We start from the raw sequence: 26,998 nt of genomic DNA on the forward strand, positions 1-26,998 counted from the left end.
GTGGAGCAAACTACCAATATGCTGATTCCTCTCTCAAAACTACTAGCCATCCACCTACCTCTTCTGCTGGCAAATACTTTGAAGTGTTTGTTGTTTTGTTTGGGTATTCCACCCCCCGCCCCCCAACCATAATCATCTTCCATAAAAGTCTGCAAGAATATATTTTTCTACAGTTGAGGCAAAAATCTGAGAGTAATGAATTAAGATTTTTATATTGGGGGCATTGGGTGGGGATACTGATAACAAAGAGAGCAGTGTTACCTCTTCGGGGAACTGAAGAATCAGACACGCTCCTTGATCTTATGGAAGCTGGGGACTTTAGGCTCTGTGCTGCTGTCCCTGGTGACATGGTGCTGTTTGTCATATGTTCATTGAATACGTTAGGTGACTGAGGCATGTGGGTGAAGGAGGCTGACTGACTAGGCTGCTCCCAGGTCCTGCAGTAAGCTTTTCTTGATGATTCTGGGGAAAGATGTTGGCTTACCCCTTCAATGGAATCAGGTGTCCCTGGGCCAGATGCTATTAGAAAAGTGGAAAACAGAAACAGAATTAACCAGGGTAGAGTCTCCATCTTATAAAATAATAAATTTCACCACTCCACCATTTATAATTATATATGCCTTCTAGTTCTTTATTTGGTAACTGTACAGTAATTTATGGTTTGCAAAATACCTTCCAGCAAGTTATTATTTAATTCTTACAGAAACTCATGAAAAGGGCAAGACAGGTCCATTTTATAGATGAGGGAATAGACTCAGACCTGGATTTCTAATATTTTCTACTGTATCATGCCAACTCTACCTTTCACTTACACACTCTACTAGTACAACAATATGTAAGTCCTAGAGAAAAAATGCAGGCAATATGGTAACATGTTCCCAACATTTTGTTTTTCATGCTTAACTAACCAGATTAACTTGCCAACATTTTGTTTTTCATGCTTAACTAACCAGATTAACTTGGATGGTTAAATGTATTTCTGCATTTCTAGATTTTACAAAGATTACAGAATAATTACAGAATATAAGTCAGCTGAATGTAATCTCTGAAAGGGCAAGCTTTTTGTGATCTCCAGTACTAATGTATCCCCAATGGTTAGTTAGCACATTAGAGGCGCTCAATAGACATTTATTCAGTGGGTGAATGAATTGCATGGTGCAACTTAACAAGTTGTTGTACAACTTAACAAAACTTGTGTTATCAATCTGAGGTTCTTGTTATTATTGTAATCATAATTAAAAGCAACCTAAGTATAATTACAGTTACATAACAAGCTTACTTGGCAAATTTATAGTTTGGTCTCCAAGGAATAAGCGTCTTGCAATACTTCTCCTATACCAGGCTCTTGGAAATGCCAGAATTTCACTGAGTCGACGCATATCATATTTAAAGGAGGCAGATCCTATATCGCAGACAGCTGATGAAGAAATAAATAAAATCTGTTAGAACAGATTTCCAAAACTTTATAAGTCTTTTCACATGGTAAGCATAATATGACATGTTACACAACTAATTAATGAAATATCAAAATAAGTTACATGGTATGATTAGTAAGTGATATTTGTTCTTGCACAAATGATTAAAATAGCACATTCTTACATTATTCCACTTCCTTTTTTGAGGTGAGGGCAACTTGAAATTCTTTTATCACTTTATCGTGAAATTCTGAGAGGTTCTAAAGATCAGACTTATTGACAGCTTTCAACTTTAACATAGAGCTCTTCTCAAATATGGAAATTGAATAATCAGGATGGGCAGGGGATACAAATTTCCTCAAAATTAGTTGTAAACTACTGTTTTCCGTTTAGACTTGTCAGTCTGAAAGCACTCTTCTGATGGCCACCTCTTGGGGTTCTGCTCTGAGCATTCTGTTGCTCCTGCTTTACGTGCTCTTCTGTTCCTCTGCATAGCTTCTGTAGGATTTACACACCAGTGTCTCCCAAATCTAACATTTCTGTCTCAGCCCAAGTCCGTATCCACACAGCCAATCAGCCAGTTGTCTACCAGACTCTCCCACCTAAATGTCCTAGTAGGCACTTCCTTACTTTCTAAGTTAATGATGGTCCACTGCCCCTTCTGTCACCTAAGCTAAAAGCTTGAGGCATCCCTGTCTTCTCTATCGCTCCTTACACAGTTTGTCCTCAAGCATGTAGATTCTCTTATAGTTCTCTTAAAATCATTCCCTCCTCTTTTTTTACTGTCATGGTTCAGAGCTTTATCCCCTACTGCTTGGTCTATTTCAACAGCCTTTGCAAGCATCTTTCCATTTTTCATGCTACTGTCAACTCTCTTTTTAAAACACCAATCTGAAGCATCTTCCCACTTTTTTTTTTAATGAAAACATGTTTATTTTATAATCCACATACAATTTTTTTGTGTGATAAGAACACTTAAAATGAGATCTGTCTTCACAGATTTTTAAATGTATAATACAGTACTGTCATCTTTAAACACAATGCTGTCAACCTTTTTCTTAAAAACCTCTAATGGCTTCTCATTGCCCAAAGGATCAGAACCTTGTTCTTTTAGCCTGGCATCTGAGCCCCCTACAATCTAGTCCTGGTCTATTTTGCCAGCTTTACCTCTAGCCAATTCCTCTCTCCTCCTGGACATTCAACCATACAACCAGTTAAATGTTCAGTTACGCCTGTGTTTTGCTTCGGTGAACCAAAGTATGATCCAAAAGCATACTTTCTGATGCTTTTGTACCATTATATAACATGTTACTATAGCCAAGAATTTTCCTACATAATTTTGAAAATCTGGCCCAAATATCATTTCTTTTGTGAAGCATTGTCTGATCTCTTAAATAAAACTATTTTTTCCTCCTTTTTATATAAACCTCCATTACAGCATTAATCCCATGACAGTGTCATTTATTTTTCTACTTATAAGACCTTGCCTATTCATGCCTGTACCCTGAATCATTGAGCAGAGTGCCTTGCACAAGTTCACTGTTAAATATAGGCTCAGTGTATGTTTGTTGAATGAATATTGGGTTAAAGTATACTTACTATATTTCTGCAGTTAACTTTAAACGTTTTCATTAACGTAGTACTCCAAATTCTTCAAAATATTCCATATGCATTTAATTTTAAATACTCAAATCACAATATAAAGAAAACGTGCAAGTGATTTGCCCATAGGTATATAGCTAGTGACAAAGCTAGCAATATACATGCATACAACTTAAGATCTTATGAATCCAAGTAAAAATTATTTACCCCTCATCCTTCATTAGTGTTTTAAGAATTTACAATCAGAAAATTAATTTAAACTAATAAGTCAGAAATTTTACCAATTCATGTTAGAGAAGCGAAGAAAAGAAGTGATTTTCAGTGATTTAATTAGGCATATATTGGCCTTTGGGTGGTATTTCTATGCATTTATCTAGAAATCATATTCCTAACATTGATTACTTAGACTGAGATAGTACATTAGGCTGGACTGTTATTCCTCTCCTTTAAATCCTATATCACTAAAAGCTTAATATTATTAAATACATTTAATATTTAAACATTGTAAAAAAAAGGAGGCCCTTACTTAATTCTGAAAAACAGTATTTTAATTAAAAAACTATAAAGTTAGGTACCAGATATATTGATTAGTGTAGTGTCCATTTTGCTTGCAGACTTGCTTACAGACTGACTTTCAAAAAATGAGGCACCTCCTGAACGCCTTATCCGAGACAAACTCACTTTTACAAATTCAAGGTTTATACTGAGTGAGTCTTTTCGACCAGTGACTGAAGTGGGTTCTTCATCCACATTCCCTTTAAAAAATAAACACAGCACACACACACAAATATACATGTACATATACATACGTACAGCTATCTAGTTATATGAAATTATCTAATATACTGGAATATACCGTCAATTGAAATCATTTGAAGTGAGGTAAAAGTTTAAGAATGATCTAATGAGCATTCTTGACAGTTGTTTAATAGTTTCAAGCCCATGAACAATAGTGATGATTTTCACAACCCTTCTCCAATAAAAGCAAGACTTGACATGGAGAATATGTTTTTGTTATCTAAGCAAATCAAGAGAAATTCACTAATATCAATGTCTCTTACATTTTTAGTGATAAATCTTCATTTTAATTAAACAATTTTTTTAAATGTTTATTTATCTTAGAGAGAGACAGAGTGCGAGCAGGAGAGGGGCAGACAGAGATGGAGACAGAATGAGCTGTCACAGCACAGCACAGAGCCTGATGCAGGGCTTGAACCCATCAACTGTGAGATTATGACCTGAGGAAGTCGGAAGCTTAACCGACTGAGTCATCCAGGCATGCCAAATCTGCACTTTAAAATGACAGTGAAATTTAAGTTGGTTAAATAATGACCAGGAGGAGGAGGAGGAGGGGGAGGAGGGGGAGGAGGAGGAGGAGGAAGGGGAGGAGGAGGAGGAGGAGGAGGAGGAGGAGGAAGGGGAGGAGGAGGAAGGGGAGGAGGAGAAGGGTTTCAGTTTAAATTGACAAATGTGATGCACACACTTAAAAAATTTACTATTATACAATTTCTTATACAAATAATGATTTGGCAAAACATTTAAATAACATAAATATCCTTTTAAATCAGTAGATTATTGTGCTGCATATAGCATTTATGAAATACTCAGAGTTTTAAAATTCTTGTATAATCGTCTAAACTATTTTATATTCTACTTATTATGTAGAGACAGAATAGATAGCAACAAGAAAAATAAACTTTCTGATCTTGTTTTATATGCATTATTAAAGGTGTTATGATTTCTGAAAAGATCCAAGCTTGAAAAGGTGCTACAGGTGCAGCTGGGTAGCTCAGTCTGTTGAGCGTCTGACTTTGGCTCAGGTCATGATTTTGTGGTTTGTGGGTTCGAGCCCAGTGTCAGGCTCTGTGCTGGCAGCTCAGAGCCTAGAGCCTGCTTCAGATTCTGTGTCTCCCTCTCTCTCTGCCCCTCCCCCACTCACTGTCACTCTCTCAAAAATAAATAAACATTAAAAAAAAAAAGTTGCTTTAAATTAAAAAAGATGCAAACACTCTAAGTATACCTAGTCCTCCTGATCCAGGAGTCAGCCCAGAAACAGCAGTTTTTTGTTTCCCTGCTCCATATGGATGAAATACATAAAGGGAAAAATCAGACATGCATGCAGTGAAGCTCAAACCAGATGAACTACTGCTGGAACTGGTTAGATCTGACTGACTACTACTGTGTCGACTTCTGCCAAGAGGGCTGCCTAGTCCTGATGAACCTGTAGTGAACACAAGAAATGCAAAAATTACAAGCCACAGAAAAATTTAAAAGCCTGTCACTTAATACATTCTTATGAACCAAACAAGACTTGAAATTAAAATGGAAATACTCATTGTTAACTGATCAATATATTTAAATCCTTGAAATGAAAATAAAGACTTAGATGTACTTTGCAATTAATTTATTCTATAAACCAGGGTTGAATAGTCTGTTCATCTTTGAAACATTTATACATATGTTTTGGCCAACTCCATGGTTTCCTGTTACTTTTCTCCTTTGTTCCACTGGAAGCAGGCAGTGGAAGAGGTACAAAACAGTTGAGGCTAAACAAAGGGGGAGGAGAACTGTAAAAAGTCCAAATCATATAACTAGAGTCCACATTTCAGTAGCAAGCAGTGGAAATAGAGGAAGGTACACAAATGCAGAAAGTTAAAGGTCTCTTTTCCCTGAGAAAGCCTCACTGGCAACACTTACCATGGGTGGATACGCTAATTCAAAATACGCTTTAAATGTACAAAATATGAGTAAAGCATCTGAATAAAACATTATATGATTTTGCTGATAATTCTGAAATGTGTTTCTCCAAAATAAATAGACCTCCTTTGAATTCATATTGCAACTGGTTACTTGACATCCTACTAGAATGTGTCACAGGCATTTAAATCTTATCATGTCCGAAACTGAACTCTTGATCACCAATCTGTTTTTCTTCCAGGGTCTCCATCTCCAGTAAGTGACATTTCCAAGCAAACAGCTCAACCAGAAACCTGGGGGTTATTTGTCATCCTTCCCACTTCTAACTCCCTATCATGCAATTTATCACCATATCATTACTATGTCTGAGGGCATTTATCAAGACTGTCCATCTCCCTTATTTCACTATTATTACTCTAGGCTAAGCAATAATCAGTTCTGGACTGCTGAAATGGCCAACTGTTCTCCCTGCTTCCTTCTACTCTTGTTCTCCTCCAATCAGCTCTCACACTGTAGCCACTCTAGTGTTCTAAAGGCATAAATCAGAATCACATGTACTTTTCTGCTTAACTCTTCAATGGCTTCCCCACAAGATCTGGCTGTTTCTTATCTCTTTAAAATCTTTTTCAAAAGCCAGTCCACCTTTTGTTTGCCACACTCTACTTACACTTGTATTTTTGTTTTCATTTTTTAAATTTGCCAAATTCTTTCTTGCCTCATGGATTTTGTATTCTCTACCTAAAGTGTTCATAACCCCAACTCTCTGCTTGGCTAATTGATACTCACTGACTTCCCATTTCCACTTAAAATATGCTTGTCTGCTTATTATCTGTTTCTCCAAATTCAACTTATGTTCCACATTAGCAGGGACATATCTGCTAGTGAGGTTCACTACCATATATCCAACCTAGCACTTAGCCAGACCCCAGTAAAGTTCAACAAAGACCCTCTGAAAGAATGGATACTGTCATAACCTATACTTCTCATACATTTATTCTCATCATCATTCCTTCCTGCATGTTTTATGATGATAAAATGAGGGATGCTACTTCATTTTTCTTTAAGAATCAAAATGTGGGCATAACAAAGTCACTCATTTCATATTCTTTTCACTACATATACCTAGCACAGCACATATATACTGTTATAATAATTTAAGTATCAATACTTTGTGACATTTTGTCATTATGAAAAAATGTGAATATCCCAACAGAGAAATGGACATAGGCATATTTATCCCCCTCCCTCATTAGCCAATAAAGTAATAAGACATAATAAAATCCCATTTTTAGTCCATCACATTAACCAATGATTAAAAATAAATTTAAAGCATAATGTTGGGGAGAATACAGTGAACTTGGTGTCTACACACACTGTGGTGAGGATGCATAAATCTTTTATTTAAGATATATTTAAATCTTTTATATTGAAGATATATTTAAATCTTATGTTTAAAATATAAATCTTGGGGCGCCTGGGTGGTTCAGTCAGTTAAGCGTCCGACTTCAGCTCAGGTCATGATCTCACGGTTTGTGAGTTTCAGCCCTGCATTGGGCTTGGTGCTGACAGCTCGGAGCCTGAAGCCTGCTTCAGATTCTGTGTCTCCCTCTCTCTGTTCCTCCCCCACTCGCACTCTCTCTCTCTCAAAAATAAAGATTAAAAAAATTTTTTTTAATAAAATAAAATATAAATCTTTATATTTAAGAAGAGGAAAACATATCAAACGCTTTAAAAATGTCTACTCTCTCTGACTCAGGAGTTACACTTTTAAGAATTTATCCTAAGGATGTTAATTTATATACAAAGATATTCATCTCAATATTACTTACAAAATAGAAAACAAAAAGCCCAGGGAGTCTCAAATATGTGATCAAAATGATGGAATATCATGCAATCATTAAAGTTATTTACATATGAATATTTAATAATTTGGGAAAATCTGTATTTTAAGTTTTTAAAAGATACATAGCAGAAGAGTTCATATTTAAATTTTGCCTAGGAAGAAGACTATCTATAAAAATGCTGGAAAGTAAGTAGGAAGTGAATACTGGTTATTTATTATAAAAGGATATTATTATTTTCATTTTTAGCACTCTTCTGTTTTCTGTATTCTTATAATGAACGAGTTAATTTTATAATCAAAAAATAGGTTTACAAAAATGGACACTACCAATCCAATATTTTGTTGACTGCAACACAATTCTAGCAGCAATATTTTGGAGCTAAGTATGACAGTGGGCAACCACATTAGCAAAAGTTATTTCTAAAATATTAACTTTTGTTTTCCTATTTTATGGTGAAACTTTCAAAGATTCACACAGCAACCAAATGCTTTGCCGTTTCTCCAGTGTCTTTTGACATTGTCAAATATCCTCTGGGGGCAAAATCACCCCTGGTTATGAGCCATTGTTTTAATGATAGTTCTCTTATTCATAAGTATCCATTTCATTCATTGTAGTCTCTTAAGAATAAAATCTTTGTGATTTGCATATGTGATGTATGATTTTTAGGGCAGAAATGACAGCTTTAATATATTAGTGAACAGTAACTGTCTCACCAGGAAATCATAGGTTCTGTCTTAAAAACAAAACCTTTCATAAAGTGGACATTTGAGTCAGCAAAATTTACCATTAAATGTGTGTGTGTGTGTGTGTGTGTGTGTGTGTGTGTGTGTGTGTGTATACACACTACCTCATACAATTTTATTTCACTGTGATAAATTCTTGCAAGATAACTACATCTCTTACTTTCCATTTGCAACACTGATTACTCTTAAACGTAAAAACAGAGCATAACATAAAACATCCAGAAGTACTTAGGTGTATAATAACATGACAGTTATTTCATAGTGCTTGTAGTGTATAGCTCCAAGCCAATCAAAAATGCTACTCAATTGTCATTCACTTGTACCAAAATATACTAAATATATTAGTACAAAATAGACTAAAAAACTTTGATCTCTGTATTTTTTCCGTATATACTCTAATTCTCAAATATTCCCCTTTTCCAAATTTATTTTTTAGAAATACATACTAATTACTAGTAAAACGTTTGTTTAAAAAGTAGAATTTGCTTTACACCAGTGTAATAAAGAGTGTTTCTATACCTGGTATTCCAGTTTTACTTGAAGAGGTCTTTGTTCCACTCTGGGTAGTATTACCTCCAGGGGATAAAGTCTCTGTGGGATATGTGGTCCCTAAAGTCTCTAGTTCTCCTCGGTTGGAAGAAAACACCAAGTCCAGGGATGGCAGCTTCAGCATGCATTCTACTCTTGATACTGGTAAACAGCTAAACTTGATCTGTGAGGGCTAAAAAGCACAGAAAACCAAAAAAGTTTCTAGGTACTAGAAAAGTTAAAACATTTCATACTGGATGCCAAATTTATATTTAATTTCCATTTCGTTCCACATATACCAAACACAAAAGGATTTTGTGTTTAATGTCCTAGCCTTTATCAAACAGATACATGATATATTAACCAAAATGTATTAATAAAATGGTATTTAAAAAAATCTAAATATTTGAGGAGGTACCTCTGAGTGATACATATTTAGACATCTAGGTAACTCAAAACATTTAAAGGTGTCTGTGTTCATATTATACTTGTTCATAATTAAGTTTTTTAAAGGAAATAATTCCTCTTATACTAAAATTTTTAAAAAGCTGTTGTAGTAACAGAAGTTGTATGAACTCTCTAGCTGTCACCCGTTACATGTTTTCATCATATTTTCAAAAGACTAATGCAAAACTCCAGAAGATCAGACTGAAGCCCGTTTGGCCAAATTGCTGTTGTAGAAAACAGTTTGAACAGATGACCATCAGTTTCTTTTATTCTTGAGATTATCAGGTTTTAATTGAAGGTTAACTAAATCCTGAAGTTTGGGGGCGCCTGGGTGAGTCAGTCGATTAAGCGTCCGTCTCTTTGTTTCGGCTCAGGGTGGGATCTCATGGGTTTGTGGGTTTGAGCCCCACACTGGACTCTGCACAGACAGTGCAGAATGTGCTTGGGATTCTCTCTCTCCTTCTCTCTGCCCCTCTCCCCATTTGCTTGCCCTCTCTCTCTCTCAAAATAAATAAACTAAAAAAAAAAAAAAAATCCTGAGGTTTGGTTACAAGTGGTTTTCAAGTCCTCTTTAATAAATGGACTCAATCAGATACTAATATATACTCCCAAAGGCCTACTGATAAGACTGTATTTTATAATAAAATACTAAATAAAAATTCCGTAACTTAGCAAAAATCTAACAAAGGTACTATTATGTGACTTATATCTCAATTACACTTTATATATGCCCAAAAAGGACCATAATGGCAAGAAATACAGGTGTCCTAACAAAAAAAGGAATAAAATGCCGTAAAAAAGGAGGTTTAATGTAAACATTTTTATTTTTTCCATAACAGTGTGAAATCTAAGATTTGATAGCCCAAAGATCTATGCATCTCCCCAGCAGAAAAGTCAATACACATATAAAATTGTATATAAACTTCCCATATGTCAATCTCTAGGCCCTGATATACTAAAGGTCCATGAACCAAGATTAAGGAAACTTTAAGGCAAATAATATTGGAAATATTCAAATAAACTTAAGAAAGACATTTTTCTTTAAAACAAAAAGGAATAAATGAAGTATATCACCTGAACTCGTACATAAACCACAACATCTACAGGGAAGGAAGAGTAAGCAGATGTTGAAGATGATACTAATGATGTTGTTGATTCTTCCATAGGATCAGGTATTTCAAAATGTCCCATATCTTCATCTTGTGAACTGACAGCTGTTAAAATATTTACTTTTATTATTAGGGCAAGGGCAAACTATTTACTAAAAGATCTTTTCTCTTAATGCTAGTACTGAGATAAGGGATATGAACACACAGAAACTTGCTTCTGTGGCCCATCATTCTACAAATCTTTCCCTATTCAAACCTCTTGCTTGTTTCTCCAAATTCCAATTCCTGTTATAACACTGTACAGAGAAAATTAAGTATTTGCCCTCAAGAAGTTTCCAGTCCAAGAGAGAATCTAATGTAGGAATTAAAGATGTTAATTTTGTCATTAACTAGCTGTGGCCATGGGAAAATCATATAACCTCACCAAGACCTAATTTCTTTATTTGTAAATGAGGACTAGATGATTTCTCAAGTTCTTTTTCAGTTCTGTAATTCATGATCACTGAATATAGTATATAATAATATATAATAGCACTAAAAATTCTTCTAAGTAATAGAATTTTTAAAATATAAGTGATTGAGAAGTAAATGTATAAGGAGAATACTTACTTGTATAATTCCTTTCAATTGGTGTGATTGGGATAGTTTCTAGAGCTTTTTCCAGAAAATCTAATAGGCAGGGACTAATAACCATTTCTTCTGGCAATGACTGAAGTGCTACCCAAGCGTACAATTTGGCTGTTTTGACTCCTCCACTTCCTTTTCCTTTGGCTAGAACATTTACAAATGTGAGGTGAATTTAATAGTCCCCATAAAACATACAATAATTCTATGAGAAATTAGAACTACAGGACAGTTTCATCAGGTGAAGCACCTTATACATAAACCATACAAGAATGCAATAAAAATAGCAGATTGATAGAAATGATATATTAATATTAGGATATAAAGATAATTAATGATGCACATAATACCACAGTTACTCCTGCTTGCTCTAGGTCACAAATTTTGGTTCAATTTTTCAAGTTTATGCTTTGCTTAGTATTTCATTTAGCATTATTTTGTCCACTTAAGAAGATATAGGGAGAGTTGATTAACAATATTTTGTGGTAAGTGAGGGAAAATGTTGTTTTCAGGCTTTCCTATGTTCTTCTGTTTTTAGCTTACAGATACTTATAATGCTCCCCTACATGGACTGCCATCTCTTTCCTCCTACATAACAAATATTCTGTGTCAGTAGATGAGTATAATAGCTAACTAAGACTTAGTTAACTTTGGCTTAGGTTTCTACCCCCAACATACATCAATTTTGTAAACCTAGCAAAGCAGTTCAACTTCTGTGAACCTGAGCTTTCCTCATTTATAAAATTGGAATAATATTATCTGTCCTGCACTTAAATGGGCATAGATGTTCCCTGTCAATTGAAAAGGGATATAAAAAATATGATTATCATGACTACTGGCTATTTTAAAGGATTTATGTATCAAGTTCCATCTCTCAAACGAAACATCTTCAAATAATTCTTGTCTGATATTCCTTTTTTTTTATTTTTTAATTTTAATTTTTGTTTTGGAAATTCTAATGTATATTTGAGGTATTCATGTGGTGTGATAGCCAGATTCCAAAATAGCTGCCGGTGGTTCTTGCCTCCTGGCATTCATGCCCTTGTGTAGTTCTCTCCCACAGTGAATAGGGCTGACCTGTATGATCAACAAGATATTGTGGAAGTGATGGTTTGTGACTTCTGAGGCTAGGCCATAAAAGGTATTGCATCTTCAGTCACATTCTCTTCGAGATCACTCCTTTTGAAGGAAGTCGGCTCCCTTGTTATGAGAACACTGAAGCAGCCCAGTAGACAGGCCCAAGGTGGGAGGTACTAAAGCATCAGCTTGCCTGCCATGTGAATGGGAAGTGATGGAAGCAGATTTTCCAGACCTAGTCAAGCATTCTGACGACTGCAGACTTAGCCAACACCTTGACTGCAATGTCACAAATGACTTTACCAGCCAAACTGCTGCTGAATTTCTGATCCACACAAACTGTGTTGGAGGTTAAAAGCCACCAGATTTGGGATCATTTATTATGCAAAAATAGATAAGAAATGTGGTTAAGACCAATGTACTTTGTCTTAAATGTGTAAGTTTAATGTTCCCACCTAAATCATAAGCTCCCACATATTAACTGCAGAAAATTTTTTCTAAATACATTTGTGTGTGTGTGTGTGTGTGTGTACGTGTATAAAAGTTAAACTATTTAGTATATTAATTTTTTTTAACACTGATATTCTAAGGTAGTATCAATTTGAAAAATATCCAAAAGTAGTTGGGCCACATTTCCATATATGAATTTTATACAGTCGTTATTGGCAAATCTGTCCTTTTTTCTTAAACATGTAAACTTGAAAGAAATTCTCAATAGAGCAAATAGGTGATGACCAAAAAGTTACAAAAAAAAAACTAAAAATAAGGTATATTTTCCTGAAATACCTGAGGGAATAGGTGGGGGTTGGGGAGGAAGTAAGGTGTTAGTCTTGCTCTGGACAGTGCAGGGTAAAGGAGGAGAAGGAGGAGATGATGCACTATCTTTCATACCATACAGCTTGGACTCTTTAGAGAGCGTTCTTGGCAAGGAAGATCCTCTGGAGGCATTAGGTGAGTCAGTCTTTAGTGTCTTGGAATTGTAATGCAACTGTATGAAGACAGATAAACTTTCAAAATTAAAATAATCCAGATAAAGAAAACCAACAAATGTAGAAAAATGAGGAAGAACACCAATCCAGCAGTCAGAAGACCCATTTTACAAGTAAATGTTGTGATGCTAGTAAGATTCTTAACTTTTTTTCATTTAAAATTTAAAAAGTCATCCCAGATAATAAATTCTTTTCTAGCTTAATGTTACAGCATTCTATAATTCTAGAATCTAAAAAATAGATGTTTAATTAAGTTGGACTTGGAAAGGTTCAGCAAAGGTTTATACAATATTCATTGTATAAAAAAGTAACTTTTTACTGCCAAAATTTAATGGAAAAGCTATATAAAAGAAGTGGCAACCTATAATTTAGATGTTCTTATGTTCAGAATATAGCTGCATCAGAGAAAAATGAAAAGTTTCATGTTAATATACTCGGTAAAGGAAGAATGTGTATGATAGAAAATGAACACCACTAAGAATAAGCTAACCCTAGATGGATAGAAATTACATATTAATATTAATATAATTAACATTAATAAATGATATATTAATATTAGAATATAAAGATAATTAATGATGCATATAATACAACCTAGACTTTTAGGTTTTTACCTTTACATCAACTCCAGGAATGTAAAATACTGTTGTTTCTAAGTCACTAGGTTTTGTCTGTAGAGATGATGGCACTTTCTTGCCAGTCATTAAATGGGTAGTAGAAGCATAATTAGTTTGAAACTTCTTCTTTTTTGAAGGAGAATCTTGATCTAAGCTCCTGGAACTTCTATCATAACTCCTATAAACAGAAAAATGTTTTATCTTTTTTAAAAAGGACATTTATCTCCTTTTGTTTAAAATCAAACTTTTATTTATACAGTAAGTGGAATGTAATCCTTCATTAATAAAGTTGAAAAAGTAAAGCTTATTAGCGTGTCTAGCTAAACTGGTTAATGCCTTGCATGGATGATGTTTATGTTGTATTTTCCGTAACTACATAGGGGAGTTATCTTTATTCTTTCCTGAGGCCGCAATTGTTTCACATGAACACAGCAGGCTGAGGCAAATGAAATTGCCCTTTACGTAGGTAAAAACAGCTGAATATTGGCAATTTATTATAACAAATTAACATTCTTATCATTACTACTACATTTGTAGGAATTCAATTGTATAAGTGCCTTTTCATCTTATTTTATTCATTTTATAAAACCTTCCTTAGACAAATAGACCATTAAAAAAAAATTTTTTTTTAACGTAATCTCTACACCCAATGTGGGGCTCAAATTCACAATGCCAAGATCAAGAGTTGCATGCCCTAATGACTGAGCCAGCCGGGTGCCCCTAAAAATCTTTTATTATGAAAAATTCAAAAAGTAAACAGAATGGTACAGTGAACCCCTAAGGCTCCAGCTTCAACAACTGTCAGCATTCTGCCCTTTTTTAAAACTCTACATTTCTACCTCCTCCCCATCCCTTCAATTGTTATTTTCTTCAGCTTTTATTTATTTATTTTTTAAGAAAGAGAGAGAGAGTGAGAGAGAGTACAAGCAGGGGAGAGGGGCAGAGGGCGAGAAAGAGAGAATGTTAAGCAGGCTCCATGTTCAGTGCAGAGCCCGACATGGGGCTTGATTTCACGACTCTTGAGATCATGACCTGAGCCAAAGTCAAGAGCTGGATGTTCAACTGACTGAGCCAGCCAGGTGCGTGCCTCTTTAGCTCTTTTTTAGATTAGGTCAAAGAAAAGCAAAGGAAAAAATTCAAGAAAAAATAATCTAATCTTAAGCCTATTTATACCACCATTTTTTTAATGATGGAAACAAATGGTAAAGCTGCAGTTATATCCTAAACGACAGTCCAGTATACTGAGGCCTCTGTGCCACTGTTTCCCAATCTTTATCTCTATTTGAATTCATCAAAATTCTGAATAACCAAGATATCTCAGTGTACTGCACTTGTCTTTATAATAGAAATGTGCACGATACAAGGAGAATTCCAAAGATACAATTCTTCTAGTTAAATTGCTAGAATCTAAATCTGACATCCATTTCCAGTTTCCAGAAAATTTTATACACTTGTTTAAAGAAATAGTATATTATACAAATAACCACTCAAACTTTGCAGGTGTGATTAAATCCACTCTTTAAATCTACATTTTGGGACATGGGTGGAAAGTTTGTTGTAATTCAGTGATATATAAATAGTATTTCTAACAAATGAAATTACATGTACCCTTTTCTGACAATTTCTTACCTTCTCAAACTTATATCGTCATGTTCTTGTAGAAGGGTAGTTGGGTGTAGCACACATTTTCCACTATCAATTTCAACACGTATATCAAGTTCAAAGTCAATATTTCTCTCTGTAGCTGTGCCACTAAGACTTCGGTTGACTGGAGCTGTGGGCCAGCGTTCTGTAAATAGTTGATGAACAGCGGCGAAACCTGTTGCTTTTTTACGAGATGTATGTCTAGAGAAAGAAAACTGATCGTTACACTGTATTAACTCGAAAAAATTTTCAACAAACTATTTTCCAGTATCTTACGTGAGCAACAGTCTGTAAATAAATTTTACTATTTTATAAATTCATACATACAACTCAACTAGTTCATACTATTGAAGATTTTCCTAAGTTTGATGGAGTCACATTTTATTCAGCAACCACGCACTCAGTAACTATCATGTGCTGAGCAACATGCTAGGTGCTGATGACACAGCATCACTGCTATTAAGGTGTCTAAATATTGGTGTATGAAATATAATCTACATTTTCAAGGAGATTTCGTATTTGCAAGTTGTAAAATGTTACTTTCCTGATTTTATTAAAAGACTGAAGAATAGGGAAAGAAAAAATAATGCCATATGGAGCTAAATTACATTAGTAAGCCACAGATATGTCTCTTAGTCTCACTCTGGCTAGGCAAATTAAGATTTTTTTCTATAAAAGTTAATAGTTACACATAATGCTTTAAAGATCAGTTCTAAACTCTGAAATACTGCCTAAGCATCTCAAAACAAAAAGGCTACTTACGAGGGTTTCCTGTAAATATAAAACCTTTCTCTCTCATGATCTTCATCCTTTTCATCCTTCTCAGAATCTTCACTAGTGGAAGACAAACTGTCATCCCGTCGGCCCTCTTCAGGTTGGAAAGGAATGCCTGTTGAAAAGCCTCCTGGAGTTTTGGAAGAGCTGAACACAGAATATGATCCTTCACTGTTTGATGAGTAATGGGAGGGACCTTCAATGGTTACTGACAAAAGGTCCAGTTCTGTCTCCTCTGGAAACTGATTGTAAAAAGAGAAAACATGAAATCAGGTTCATTTTATATATCTTTTCTTAATTAAAAAAAGAGAAAGAGAAAGAACATGTTTAAACATTTAAAATTCCCTCAGACTTGAATTTCCTCACTCTGAACTGAAAGAAAGGTCAGATTTATGAACATGAAATAGCACACCAAGGAGGGAAGCAGGAAAGTCACATGACTGACAGAGTGAAATTTACTTTACAGAAGCCTCTATCATCCTGTTAATTAGTACATGTTGTGTAACTGTTTAAGTTAAACATGCTATGGGGACAAAGCAAATAATGTGACCAACTGTAAATCAGAAGGGCAAGAGAGCAATTAGTGACAGAAGAGCATGCAGTGTCAGTACAGAAAGTACCTCATGCTTCTAGATGCTTTTTGTAGATATATACTTTTTTGCATTAAAGCAATTTTTTTTTTACTTTTTATTTTATTATTTTTTTATTCTCAAGTTAGTTAATATACAGTGTAATCTTGGCTTCAGGAGTAGAACCCCATGACTCATCTCTTATATATGACACCCAGTGCTCATCCCAAAGAGTGCCCTTCCTTAATGCTCGTCACCCATTTAACCCACCCCCATCAACCTTCAGTTTGTTCTTTGTATTTAAGAGTCTCTTACGTGGATATATTTTTTTAACGTTTATTTATTTTTGAGAGAGAGAGAAAAAGTGTGAGTTGGGGAGGGGCAGAGAGACAGGGGCACAGAGGATCTGAAGTGGACTCTTTGGTGACAGCAGAGAGCCCAATGCAGGGCTTGAACCCATGAACCATGAGATCATGACCTGAGCTGAAGTTGGACACTTAACCAACTAAGCCACCCATGTGCCCCTGCTTTTTGTAGGTGTATTTTATTTATTTTTATTTACTTATTTTTTAATTTTTTTTTTTTTTTGGAGAGAGACAGAGACAGAGACAGAGACAGAGTGTGAGCAGGGAAGGGGCAGAGAGAGGGGGAGACACAGAATCCAAAGCAGGCTCCAGGCTCCAAGTTGTCAGCACAGAGCCAGATGTGGGGCTCGAACCCACAAACTGTGAGATCATGACCTGAGCTGAAGAAACAAGTTCCTAATTGATTAAAGACAGATGTGCAAATAGTTATGTAATTAAAGATATCAACTCAAGAATATTATTTTTTAAGATGAATAGTTTATTATAAACACTGTGTCACTGAGGATGGCACCAGGAGGCCACTGTCTTTAAGGTCAAAAAAAATAAAAACAAAAAAACAACAAAAAAACTTCCTATGATCTAATTTGTATTCCCTGTTTTGAGAGTTGCTTAAATATCCCTTGAAAATGTGAAAAGCCTTTGTAAAGTGTAATGTGCAAAGGAATGAAATCTATTGATTCTACTATTAGATACAACAAAATTAGATACATAAAAATAGACTATTATAATCAAAATTTCATAAATGCAGAGTCCAGCTTTTCCTCACTTTTTATAATATACATGTTATTTAGTAAATATGTAAGACAGGTTTTATTTATCAGAACATATTCAATTTTTAAAAGTGTAGTATGAGTTTGTGTAAATATCCCTTTGTCTTATATTTATTTTATATTTAGCCATGTCTTAATCTATTTTGTAATTTATGATTTTTATATACTACTTTTTACAAATAGCATACATTACTATTTAAAAAAAGGATTTGAACCAATTCAAATATTAATGCCCTTAAGAACCACTTAATCATTTCACAATATAAACATATATCAAATCATTAGTTGTATGTCTGATACTAATGTTACATGTCAATTATATTTCAACTAAAAAAAGAAAGTCAGATGGGGAAAAATCAATTAGTAGAATCACTCAGTTCAATTCTGTAAATAACTTACTTCCAAGTTCATTTGTAGAAAAAAAATGTTTATCAAGCTCACTATAATCTAATAGTTCTAAAACAAAATTCAGTTTGACTAAATTCAGTGTAACTATAGGATATATACTGAGACTATAGCTTAAAAGGGTGGGGAAAGGGAAACAAAATACATGTCAAATTAAGGTAACTTGACAGAAAATTCTTAGACAAGGATTTATATACCTAGTATACAGCTATATTTTTATAAATTATTTTTTTTAATACTTATTTATTTTTGAGAGAGAGAGCAGAAGCAGAGAAGGGGCAGAGAGAAGGCAGAACAGAGGATCTGAACTGGGCTCTGTGCTGACAGCAGAGAACCTGATGTGGGGCTTGAACCCATGAACTGTCAGATCACGACCTGAGCTGAAGTTGGACACTCAACTGAGTGAGCCACCCAGGCACCCCTACAGATATATTTTTAAAATTCAGTTTACTTTCATGACTTATAATTAGGGAAAATATATGGTTCATAAAAATGTTAATTCAACTTATGAATGATTGTGTAGCACATTTTCCACAGTTTTGTACATGAGACTAATTTTTATTTGTATTTTTAAATGTTTATTTTGAGAGAGAGAGTGTGGAGGGGAGGGGAGAGAGGGAGAGAAGGAAAGAGGGGCAGAAGGACAGAGGAAAAGGAGAGGAAGAGAGGGAGAGAGGGAGAGAGGGAGAGGAAGAGGGAGAGAGGGAGAGACAGACAGACAGACACAGACAGACAGAAAGAGAATCCCAAGCAGGCTCCATGCTGTCAGTGCAGAGCCTGACATAGGGCTTGATCTCACAAGCCATGAGATCATGACCTGAGCCGAAATCAAGAGTTGGATGCTTAACCGAGCCACCCAGGCGCCCCAAACATGAGAGTATTTTTTAAATGGATTGCTTTTATACATGTATGCTTTTTTATACCAGTGACTCCAAAGAAATAACATTCAAGGATTAATTTGTTGTTCTTTTTTTTTTTTTTTTAATTTTTTTTTTCAACGTTTATTTATTTTTGGGACAGAGAGAGACAGAGCATAATTTGTTGTTCTGAGAGAAGTTTAATTCTAGTTTCAATTAGTTAACAAAATTTCTTTAAAGAAAAGATTCATTTTGTAGTTGAATGCAGGGAAAAGAGATGCACTTAGGGATTAGCAAATAACTAATAAATAGCAGTTTTTGATTTATGATTTGGTCAATTTGGTAAGCTGATTTAGTCTTTAATTTTGGAGATTCAATAATACTGTATAAAGTATAGAAATAAAATGTATTTGTGAAAGAGCTTGTAAGACATACATGGTGAAAAAGAATTCAAACAATCTTAAAGCTTTATGTAAAGTATTTTTGAGGCCTGAGTTTAGTACAAAATGAGAGAAAGACAATGTGAAAGCAGATTTGAGGGTGGTTAATTAGTTTTAAAGCAAAATGTATGTTGTTCTTAATAAGTACCTGAAAATACCCTTCCCCAGGAGGGCTGGATTGTGGTGTACTTCCCCATATTGTTTTTTTCAACTTAATTAAAATAATAAGAAAATATATAAAAACTCGTGAAAAATAAACAATGGTTTAATAGTAAACAAATCTTCAAAAACAAACATAAAGTTAACATAAAGTTTAACATACATAAAATTAAATGTAACTTTTAAGCTGACCTTTTCTGACTTCTGGTTTCTGCCATTATCACTATATATTCTGAACCAAAATACATAAATACATAAAGTATAAACATTCTGCATTTACACTTGTGTAAAAGACCTAATGCGGATTCATACTTGAAAGGAAAATTACTCAACAAAATCTTTCTACCTAAGAACAAGCAGTAGAGTCATTATTCTTGGTGCAAAACGCTAGTCTTGCACTAGGACATACAACTAATGATGTCAGACATACAACACTTGCAGCATGGCTGTCAAATGATGGCACAGAGGCAGTGTCCTGCTGTTTGGTAATTTTTAGATACTTCAATCATCACAATCCACACTTTCATTGTAGATAGGAATTAGTATTTTGAAATTGTGTAACTACTATAATTTTGTAATTAATAAAAATTATTTTGCACTGTGTATCTTGAACCAATAGTATCTCTCTTACTGTATCTTGGATATTGAAAGTTACTCTGGGTCCAGGAGATGCTGCATCTACACGGATTTCAGGGAGCTCCTCAGTTTCTCCTATTCGAGAACTGTAAGGAAAATATAAAGTTACAAAACATTAGTATTGTTTTAAAAAAGCCCCTGGACTTTACAGAAGTCTCACAAATGACATTAACATTCTAAAGATTTCTAAATATTTACCTTATCCAAGGGTTAAATTTTTGGTATTCCATTTCTTAACCTGTAGCATACTATTAAAAAAGCACTGAAGGTTTTGATTAACATGCGATTTTCTGAAACTAAACCATGTAAAAATTTATACTTCTTACCTCAAGTGCTCATTTATTAGTAAGACAGTATTTTTCTTTAATATGTAAAATTTCCATTTCTTCCTATGCTAAATGTGTATGTAATCACACCTTATCTAAAAGTGACAAACTTACAGCAGCAGCTAATAATATGCAAATACTCATTTCTTTGAGTAGTCTATAAGTTTACATATAAACTTGTCTAAATAGCAATGTACTTCTTTACTGAAAAGCACACAATGATTGTGGTATAAATATGATAGAGGAATTCTTCAAACTTTTTAGTTTGACAGTATCCATTATTACCAGTATTTGACTAATGAGGTTTATTTCTGCTCCCTTAATTATGTAATTTCCCCAATTAGAACACAATAAATAAGTAGTGGACATTTGTAAAGGAGTCAGCAATTTTATTATTTGTTTCAATGGTTGAAATATATATTACCTTGCCCTTTCCATTCGTTTAAGAGGTGGTCTTCCAGAAGCAGAAATGCTTTTTGAACGGCTGTAACTTGGTTTGTAACCCAAACCCCATTTATCCTTTAGGGAAGCAGCCTAATGAAATGGGAGAAGAGTGACTTTAAACAACTGATGGTGTTGTAATATCTGACTACAGATAAAATATTATTCTATTCAACAAATTAGTCTGTTTTTCCCCCAGGTCAATAACATGTCACTTTATTTTTATTTTTTATTAGAGAGTGAGAGAGAGGTAGAGAGAGTACACATGCACATGAGCAGGGGAGGGGCCTAGGGAGAGGGAGAATCTTAAGCAGGGTCCGGACCCAGCACAGCCCATGTGAGGCTGGATGTGGGGTTTGATCTCCCAACAGTGAGATCATGACCTGGAGTCGGATGCTCAACCAACTTGAGCCAGTGAGGCGCCCTGATAACGTGTTACTTTAAATTTGACTTTAAATGTCACTTAACAGTATAGGTGGATCAAAGTAGAGCAGGACCTAATGTCATTTAGAAGGAGTGTACAATGAAAATATGAGTCACCAGCTGGCCTGCAAGAGAAAAGAGAAAGATTGGGAGCAGGGGTGAGGGGTACAGAGATAAGGTGAGAAGAAAGGAAACAATTAAAAAGTAAAGAACAGCAAAAGAAAATGAGAATTAAAAAGACAGATTCTGGGAGAAAGCTAGGTTGGGGGTGGAAGAGAAAGAGAGATTAAGGGAAAGCAGGAGGGAGAGAGGGAGAGGCTGGGTTTGAGGGCCATCAATCATCTCAAGTACTACCCAAAGGCACTCCTGTGACAGAACTCCATTATAGAATAGGATAGGATAGGAAAGGAAAGGGGAGAAGGGAGAAGGGAGGGAGAGGGGAGAAAGAAGGGGAAAGGGAAAGGGAAAGGGAAAGGGAAAGGGAAAGGGAAAGGGAAAGGGAAAGGGAAAGGGAAAGGGAGGGAAGGGAAGGGAAGGGAAGGGAAGGGAAGGGAAGGGAAGGGAAGGGAAGGGAAGGGAAGGGAAGGAAAGGAAAGGAAAAAGGAAAGGAAAGGAAAAAGGAAAGGAAAGGGTGACTTCAACACTCTACTGGTTTCCAAATCCCTCTTCTCCAAATCTGTATCTAGTTGGGAACTAGATATTGAAAAGACTCAAATACAATGGAAATGTGGAATGCAAGAGGACTGAAGGGGAATTGAGGGGGAAATGACAAATGAGGTAAATGTTAAGAATGCTGATACAATTTTGGTAATTTCCCTAATCCTCTCTACCTAGTTTTATCAACAGTCAATTACCAAGTATAAACTACCTCATAAACAGTATGAAAACAATATTTTAATTCTATTATATGATTGTTAAGTATATGGTAGGAAAAATTTTAAACACAGATTTATGCATTAGAAGTCATAACTATCCATTTATTATTATCAGAAGCCAGTGATGAATAACTCAGATTGGATTTTATTTTCAGTTTAAATAAATAATTTATAACAGTATTCAAACTAGGGTGTCTGGGAGTTTGGGATGATCAAGGAAATAAAGTTCAAGTCAATGAACCCTGGATCTCTACAACCTTTCTCCACTTCCTCTGGCCCTAGCAACTCTGACTTAATGTTTTTTATGTACTGGAGTGTGACCCAAAAACCTTATGCTGGTTAAAAAAAAAAAAAAAAAATAGAGGGTTCTGCTGATTATTAAAAAAAGAAAGGTTAAGAATCTATTTTTTTAAAGTACTTTTTCCACTAACAAGACCACCTTAACCCAAAGCAACCTACCTCTATTTGAATACATTTTAGAATTATTTTCTACTGTATGTTTATAGTATATCTATCTACATATTTATTTTACTTGTTCAGCAACTGGACTAAATCCCAAAAAATGTGGTGGGAAGTGGGGTCAAAGGTAAATAACTTGTTCTTTAAGAGACTCGGATTCTAGTACGGACAACTAAATGAACGAAGGGAAAAGAATGAAGTGCCGCGAGTATAGTGGCTTAGAGGTAAAGTCAGCTGCGGAAAATGGGACAGGAATAAAATGGACATCTCAAAAGACTAACATTTGAGTTGAAGACTAAAAAGAAAGTATGATTTCATGAAAGGTGGACAAAACGTGGTAGCTAAGGACACAGAATGTAGAGTACCACTATTTGGGTTTAAATCTTGGCTCCACTGAGATTAATGGCTGTATAACCTTGGTCAAATTACCTGACCTCTGTCTGTTTCCTCATTTTTAAAATGAGGAAAATAATACAGGCTACCTCATACAGCTGTTGTACAGATTTAGTGGGTTGTTAAATATAAAGTGCTTTAAATAGAGTCTAGTACATAGTAGATATGAGACATACAAATCAAATGGTATTATCACTAGCAATGGAGGAAGAAAGAGAACATAAGTATCCTCACAAAGTTTCATAAACTAAAAAATAAAAGAATGGTCTACTTTAATAATAAAATTCTTCTCAAATGTTTACTCACTCGCATACTAGACCTCCGTAATTTTTTACGAACGTCTCTTCGAATATCATTCACAGCAACAGATTCTAATTGTTGATAACGCTGAATTTCCTGGTTTATGGTTCCTTCACTTGCACCTAATTTTCTGGATGCAAAACAAATACTGCAATTAGTGTAAAGTAGTAACAAAGTAAGATTGATTTTTACTTGCTCCTTTTTAATTCTTTCACTTCTCAGAATATCAAAGATTATATATGGACAGACCAAAACCCTCCATAAAGTTAATAAAAAAAAAACTCCAACATTTTAGGAAATGGCTCTTTCCGACTTCTGCATTAAGAGAATCTTTGATAATCTCATGAAAGCTATGGACCCACTCTACAGAAGAATGTATGTAAAATTCTACATATATTTAAGCCTCAAGTAAGATTTTAGGGAAGTATACTTTCCTTCAAGTCATTTTTAACCCCTAAGAGCAAAACTCAAACTGTAATGTAAGTCAACAGGAAAATGTGAATCATTATATCATAATTAATTCAATGAATAGTTTTTAGGTAATACCTAAACAATATGAGACAAATATATGCATTTTGTCTGATGCATTTATTTGTCTAAATGCATATATTTGTCTAAAGTCCTCAAATGCAAAAAACACAGGCACGGGTGTATGAAGATTAGAAAAGATAAAGCGTGAATATCACCTCCTGGGAAAACAAAAATGTCAGTTTGATAGGCAGGATATTTAGTCTTCTAGAGCAAATTATTTACTCAGTACTATGTATCAGGCAACTAATAAAGAAAAAAAAATTACCACCACCTACTCCTCTCTCTCTATTCACCCTATATCCACCCTAGTTCTAGAGAACCGCTAGTACAGGCAGGCAGGCAAAAAAAAAAAAAAAAAAAAAAAAGCATGAACTTTGAATTCAGACACACCCAAGTTCAAATTTCAATTCTTTAAACTCTCTGAGCCAGTTTTCTCACCTATAAAGTTTGGATAATGTCATCTAGCCACACAGAAATCCTGTGAGGATTACATTGAAATAACATGTCAGATTCACAATAGGTACTTAATAAATGCTAAATTTGTTTCCTCCCTTAAAAATTTATATTCCAGAAATACCAACGTTAGCAAAAGACTAGTGCATATGTTAATATGCACATGTGAAAATATGTATAAGTGTGTATGTATACACATGTAGAGATACATATATGGAATATAAAGTCAGTCATAAACTGCCCAGAAATGAGGAGTTGTGATGAGCGCCAGACTAGGACTTCATGCTTAACTTCATCACTAATGAATGTATGGTCTCATGCAAGTTACCAAACTCTTCTGGACCTTGGTGATCCCATTTATAAATTAAAGGGGTTGTACTACCCCAAGTCCAGTCTTTTCCACACTGAAAATTCTATGATTCTACTATTAAAAATATTCTGTTACATTAAAAAATCATACACATACTTAAGATCATCTATTACTTTGGCCTGTTCATTCAGTTCTCTGATATCCACTATACGCTTCATGATTTTTCTTCCTCTAAGTTCTCCTGGCTGGCTGCATGATGCTCCTGGTCTTCGATAATCTACAGCTTCCTGAAAAATCAAAAGCATGTCTGTCAATACCACCCTCAGGTCACATAGCTAATCTACAGTATCACAAAAATGACACCTTAAATCAAAGGAAGCATGCAAGAATCAAAGCCATCTATATCAAGTACGATGATTAGAATTCTCCAGTGATTCAAATCCCTTCATTTTCACAAGGAATCTATTTAGTGGCTACCTACGTTTCCCCATGAGTGAGCTCTGCATGCTTTCAAATGGGACTGGCTAGACTGAGGGGAGCCCCACATCTCTGGGTCACACAGATACTCTGCAGGAACAGAATAGCGCTGATTTGGGGGCGTCAGGCCTAGCAGGTGATTTACAAGTCGCTGCCCAAAGGTGAGCTTGTGGCCATCTCCACTTACTGAACTTCCATCTGAACTCTAAATGATAAACAGTAACATTAATTTTTAAAAAATTTCTTCCCAAGAACAAGACTATTTCAGGAAACAAGAGTTAAAGGATATTTTGTTTTAAAAAGTTTTGTCAGTACCAGAATGAAAGTAGTAACTTGATTTTTAACTACCAAATAATTTATACTATAAAATGTACAGACAGAAATACATCTTTTTAAATGTATACTTCATTTTGCGTGCATGCACTTTGCTTTGAGATCCATTTTTTAGCATCTTTCTTGAGATATAATCCACATGCCATAAAATTTACCCACTTAAAATGTACAATTCAGTGGTTTTTAGTATATTCACAAAGTTGTACAACCATCATCATAATCTGTTTAGAACATTTTCACCATCTCCCAAATGAAACCTCAAAAGTAACAGCAGTCTCTCTCCCCATCTAAACCTCCCCAACTCTCCCAGCCCTCAGCAGCCACTAATCTACTTTCTGTCTCTACAGGTTTGCTTGCACTTTGCTTTTAATGTTAGTACATTACCTTTAAGTTAAGGCACAAGTTTGTTGACAGTCATTATGAAAACTATCAATTAAAAGACAATTTTATAAAAGCAAAACCAGCATTACAAAATGCAGACACATGGAACCACCATTCTCTTCCTTTACACTTAGCAACTACAATATAATAAATAATGTTGAGTTAATCAAATCCCTATTTCAGGATAAAGGCCAGTCTAGAAAAGTCTAACAGTAAGTTTACTTACAGTATGGATAGTGGGAGACATAGTATCAACTTCATCCTCATCGGACAGGTCAGCTATGTTCACTGAATTGAGATCAGCAATATCATCTATGTCCTCCTCTCCTGTCAGTGTCGTAAGGGTATTGCCCAGAGCATTAAGCCTTTTGCCAATGTTAGGATCCATGTGGACATCAATCCCACACATTTTCCATAATACATTGAGCGTCCATGTTCCAGCACTACTACTTTCTGTTTAAATGAAGAAGTGGCATTTTGTTAAGTCTTGAGTATAAACATTTAAATAATCCTATATTTAAGGAATAAAATGGATGATAGCCTTGTGTAACAACTAACATCTCTCACAGCCAGGTCTCTCAGAAACATCAGACTGTGGGACTGACTTCCTTTTGCAAAGTGTGCATCTCTTGTTTCCCTCTGTGCAGCACCCTTCTTTCTCCTGTGAACTATGGATTCCTTCTTCTCCCCACCCCCAAGCTGATCTACCTTTCTATGGTTGTAGTGGGAATTGCCACAATCCTCACTCATTAGCCAGAATTAGGTAATTAGGCCAAGTAAGAGTCAAAGCTGGAAAACTAAAATCCCTTCCCTAGACTTCAAAACTAGTGGTCCCTTTCTAGTGATTGAGGTTGGAGAGATGAGGCTCATGAGCTGTTGGCAGCCGTGTTTCCTGCCATGTGTAAGGAGGAGGTCAGCAGTATGAAGAAAATGAAGCAGCCAGGGAGGAGCAAAGAAGAGTCCTAGTGGGAGTTGAAATCTTGGT

The 26,998-nt window shown here is 35.0% G+C and overlaps 1 protein-coding gene across 10 annotated transcripts in view; it reads right to left on the bottom strand.

Moving 5' to 3' along the window:
* Positions 1-26,998, bottom strand: part of KIAA1109 (transmembrane protein KIAA1109 homolog) — a 211,542-nt gene that overhangs the window by 15,549 nt on the left and 168,995 nt on the right. For 6 of the 10 annotated variants that reach the window (XM_045055906.1, XM_045055905.1, XM_045055907.1 and 3 more), the window contains 18 exons: positions 26,240-26,466; positions 25,304-25,504; positions 24,979-25,109; positions 23,535-23,658; positions 21,062-21,171; positions 20,307-20,397; positions 19,665-19,727; positions 16,099-16,352; positions 15,322-15,537; positions 13,690-13,870; positions 12,873-13,074; positions 10,995-11,156; positions 10,351-10,490; positions 8,821-9,022; positions 5,038-5,238; positions 3,593-3,772; positions 1,280-1,417; positions 262-519 (listed from right to left, as the gene is read on the bottom strand). In XM_045055906.1, the coding sequence (XP_044911841.1) occupies positions 262-519; positions 1,280-1,417; positions 3,593-3,772; positions 5,038-5,238; positions 8,821-9,022; positions 10,351-10,490; positions 10,995-11,156; positions 12,873-13,074; positions 13,690-13,870; positions 15,322-15,537; positions 16,099-16,352; positions 19,665-19,727; positions 20,307-20,397; positions 21,062-21,171; positions 23,535-23,658; positions 24,979-25,109; positions 25,304-25,504; positions 26,240-26,466 (3,081 nt within the window). The remainder of the gene's footprint in view (positions 1-261; positions 520-1,279; positions 1,418-3,592; positions 3,773-5,037; positions 5,239-8,820; positions 9,023-10,350; positions 10,491-10,994; positions 11,157-12,872; positions 13,075-13,689; positions 13,871-15,321; positions 15,538-16,098; positions 16,353-19,664; positions 19,728-20,306; positions 20,398-21,061; positions 21,172-23,534; positions 23,659-24,978; positions 25,110-25,303; positions 25,505-26,239; positions 26,467-26,998) is intronic. The other 4 variants (XM_045055909.1, XM_045055910.1, XM_045055908.1 and 1 more) reach the window with 4 other exon arrangements.

Source organism: Felis catus, chromosome B1 (assembly GCF_018350175.1).
Source record: "Felis catus isolate Fca126 chromosome B1, F.catus_Fca126_mat1.0, whole genome shotgun sequence".
Classification (NCBI taxonomy): Eukaryota; Metazoa; Chordata; class Mammalia; order Carnivora; family Felidae; genus Felis; species Felis catus.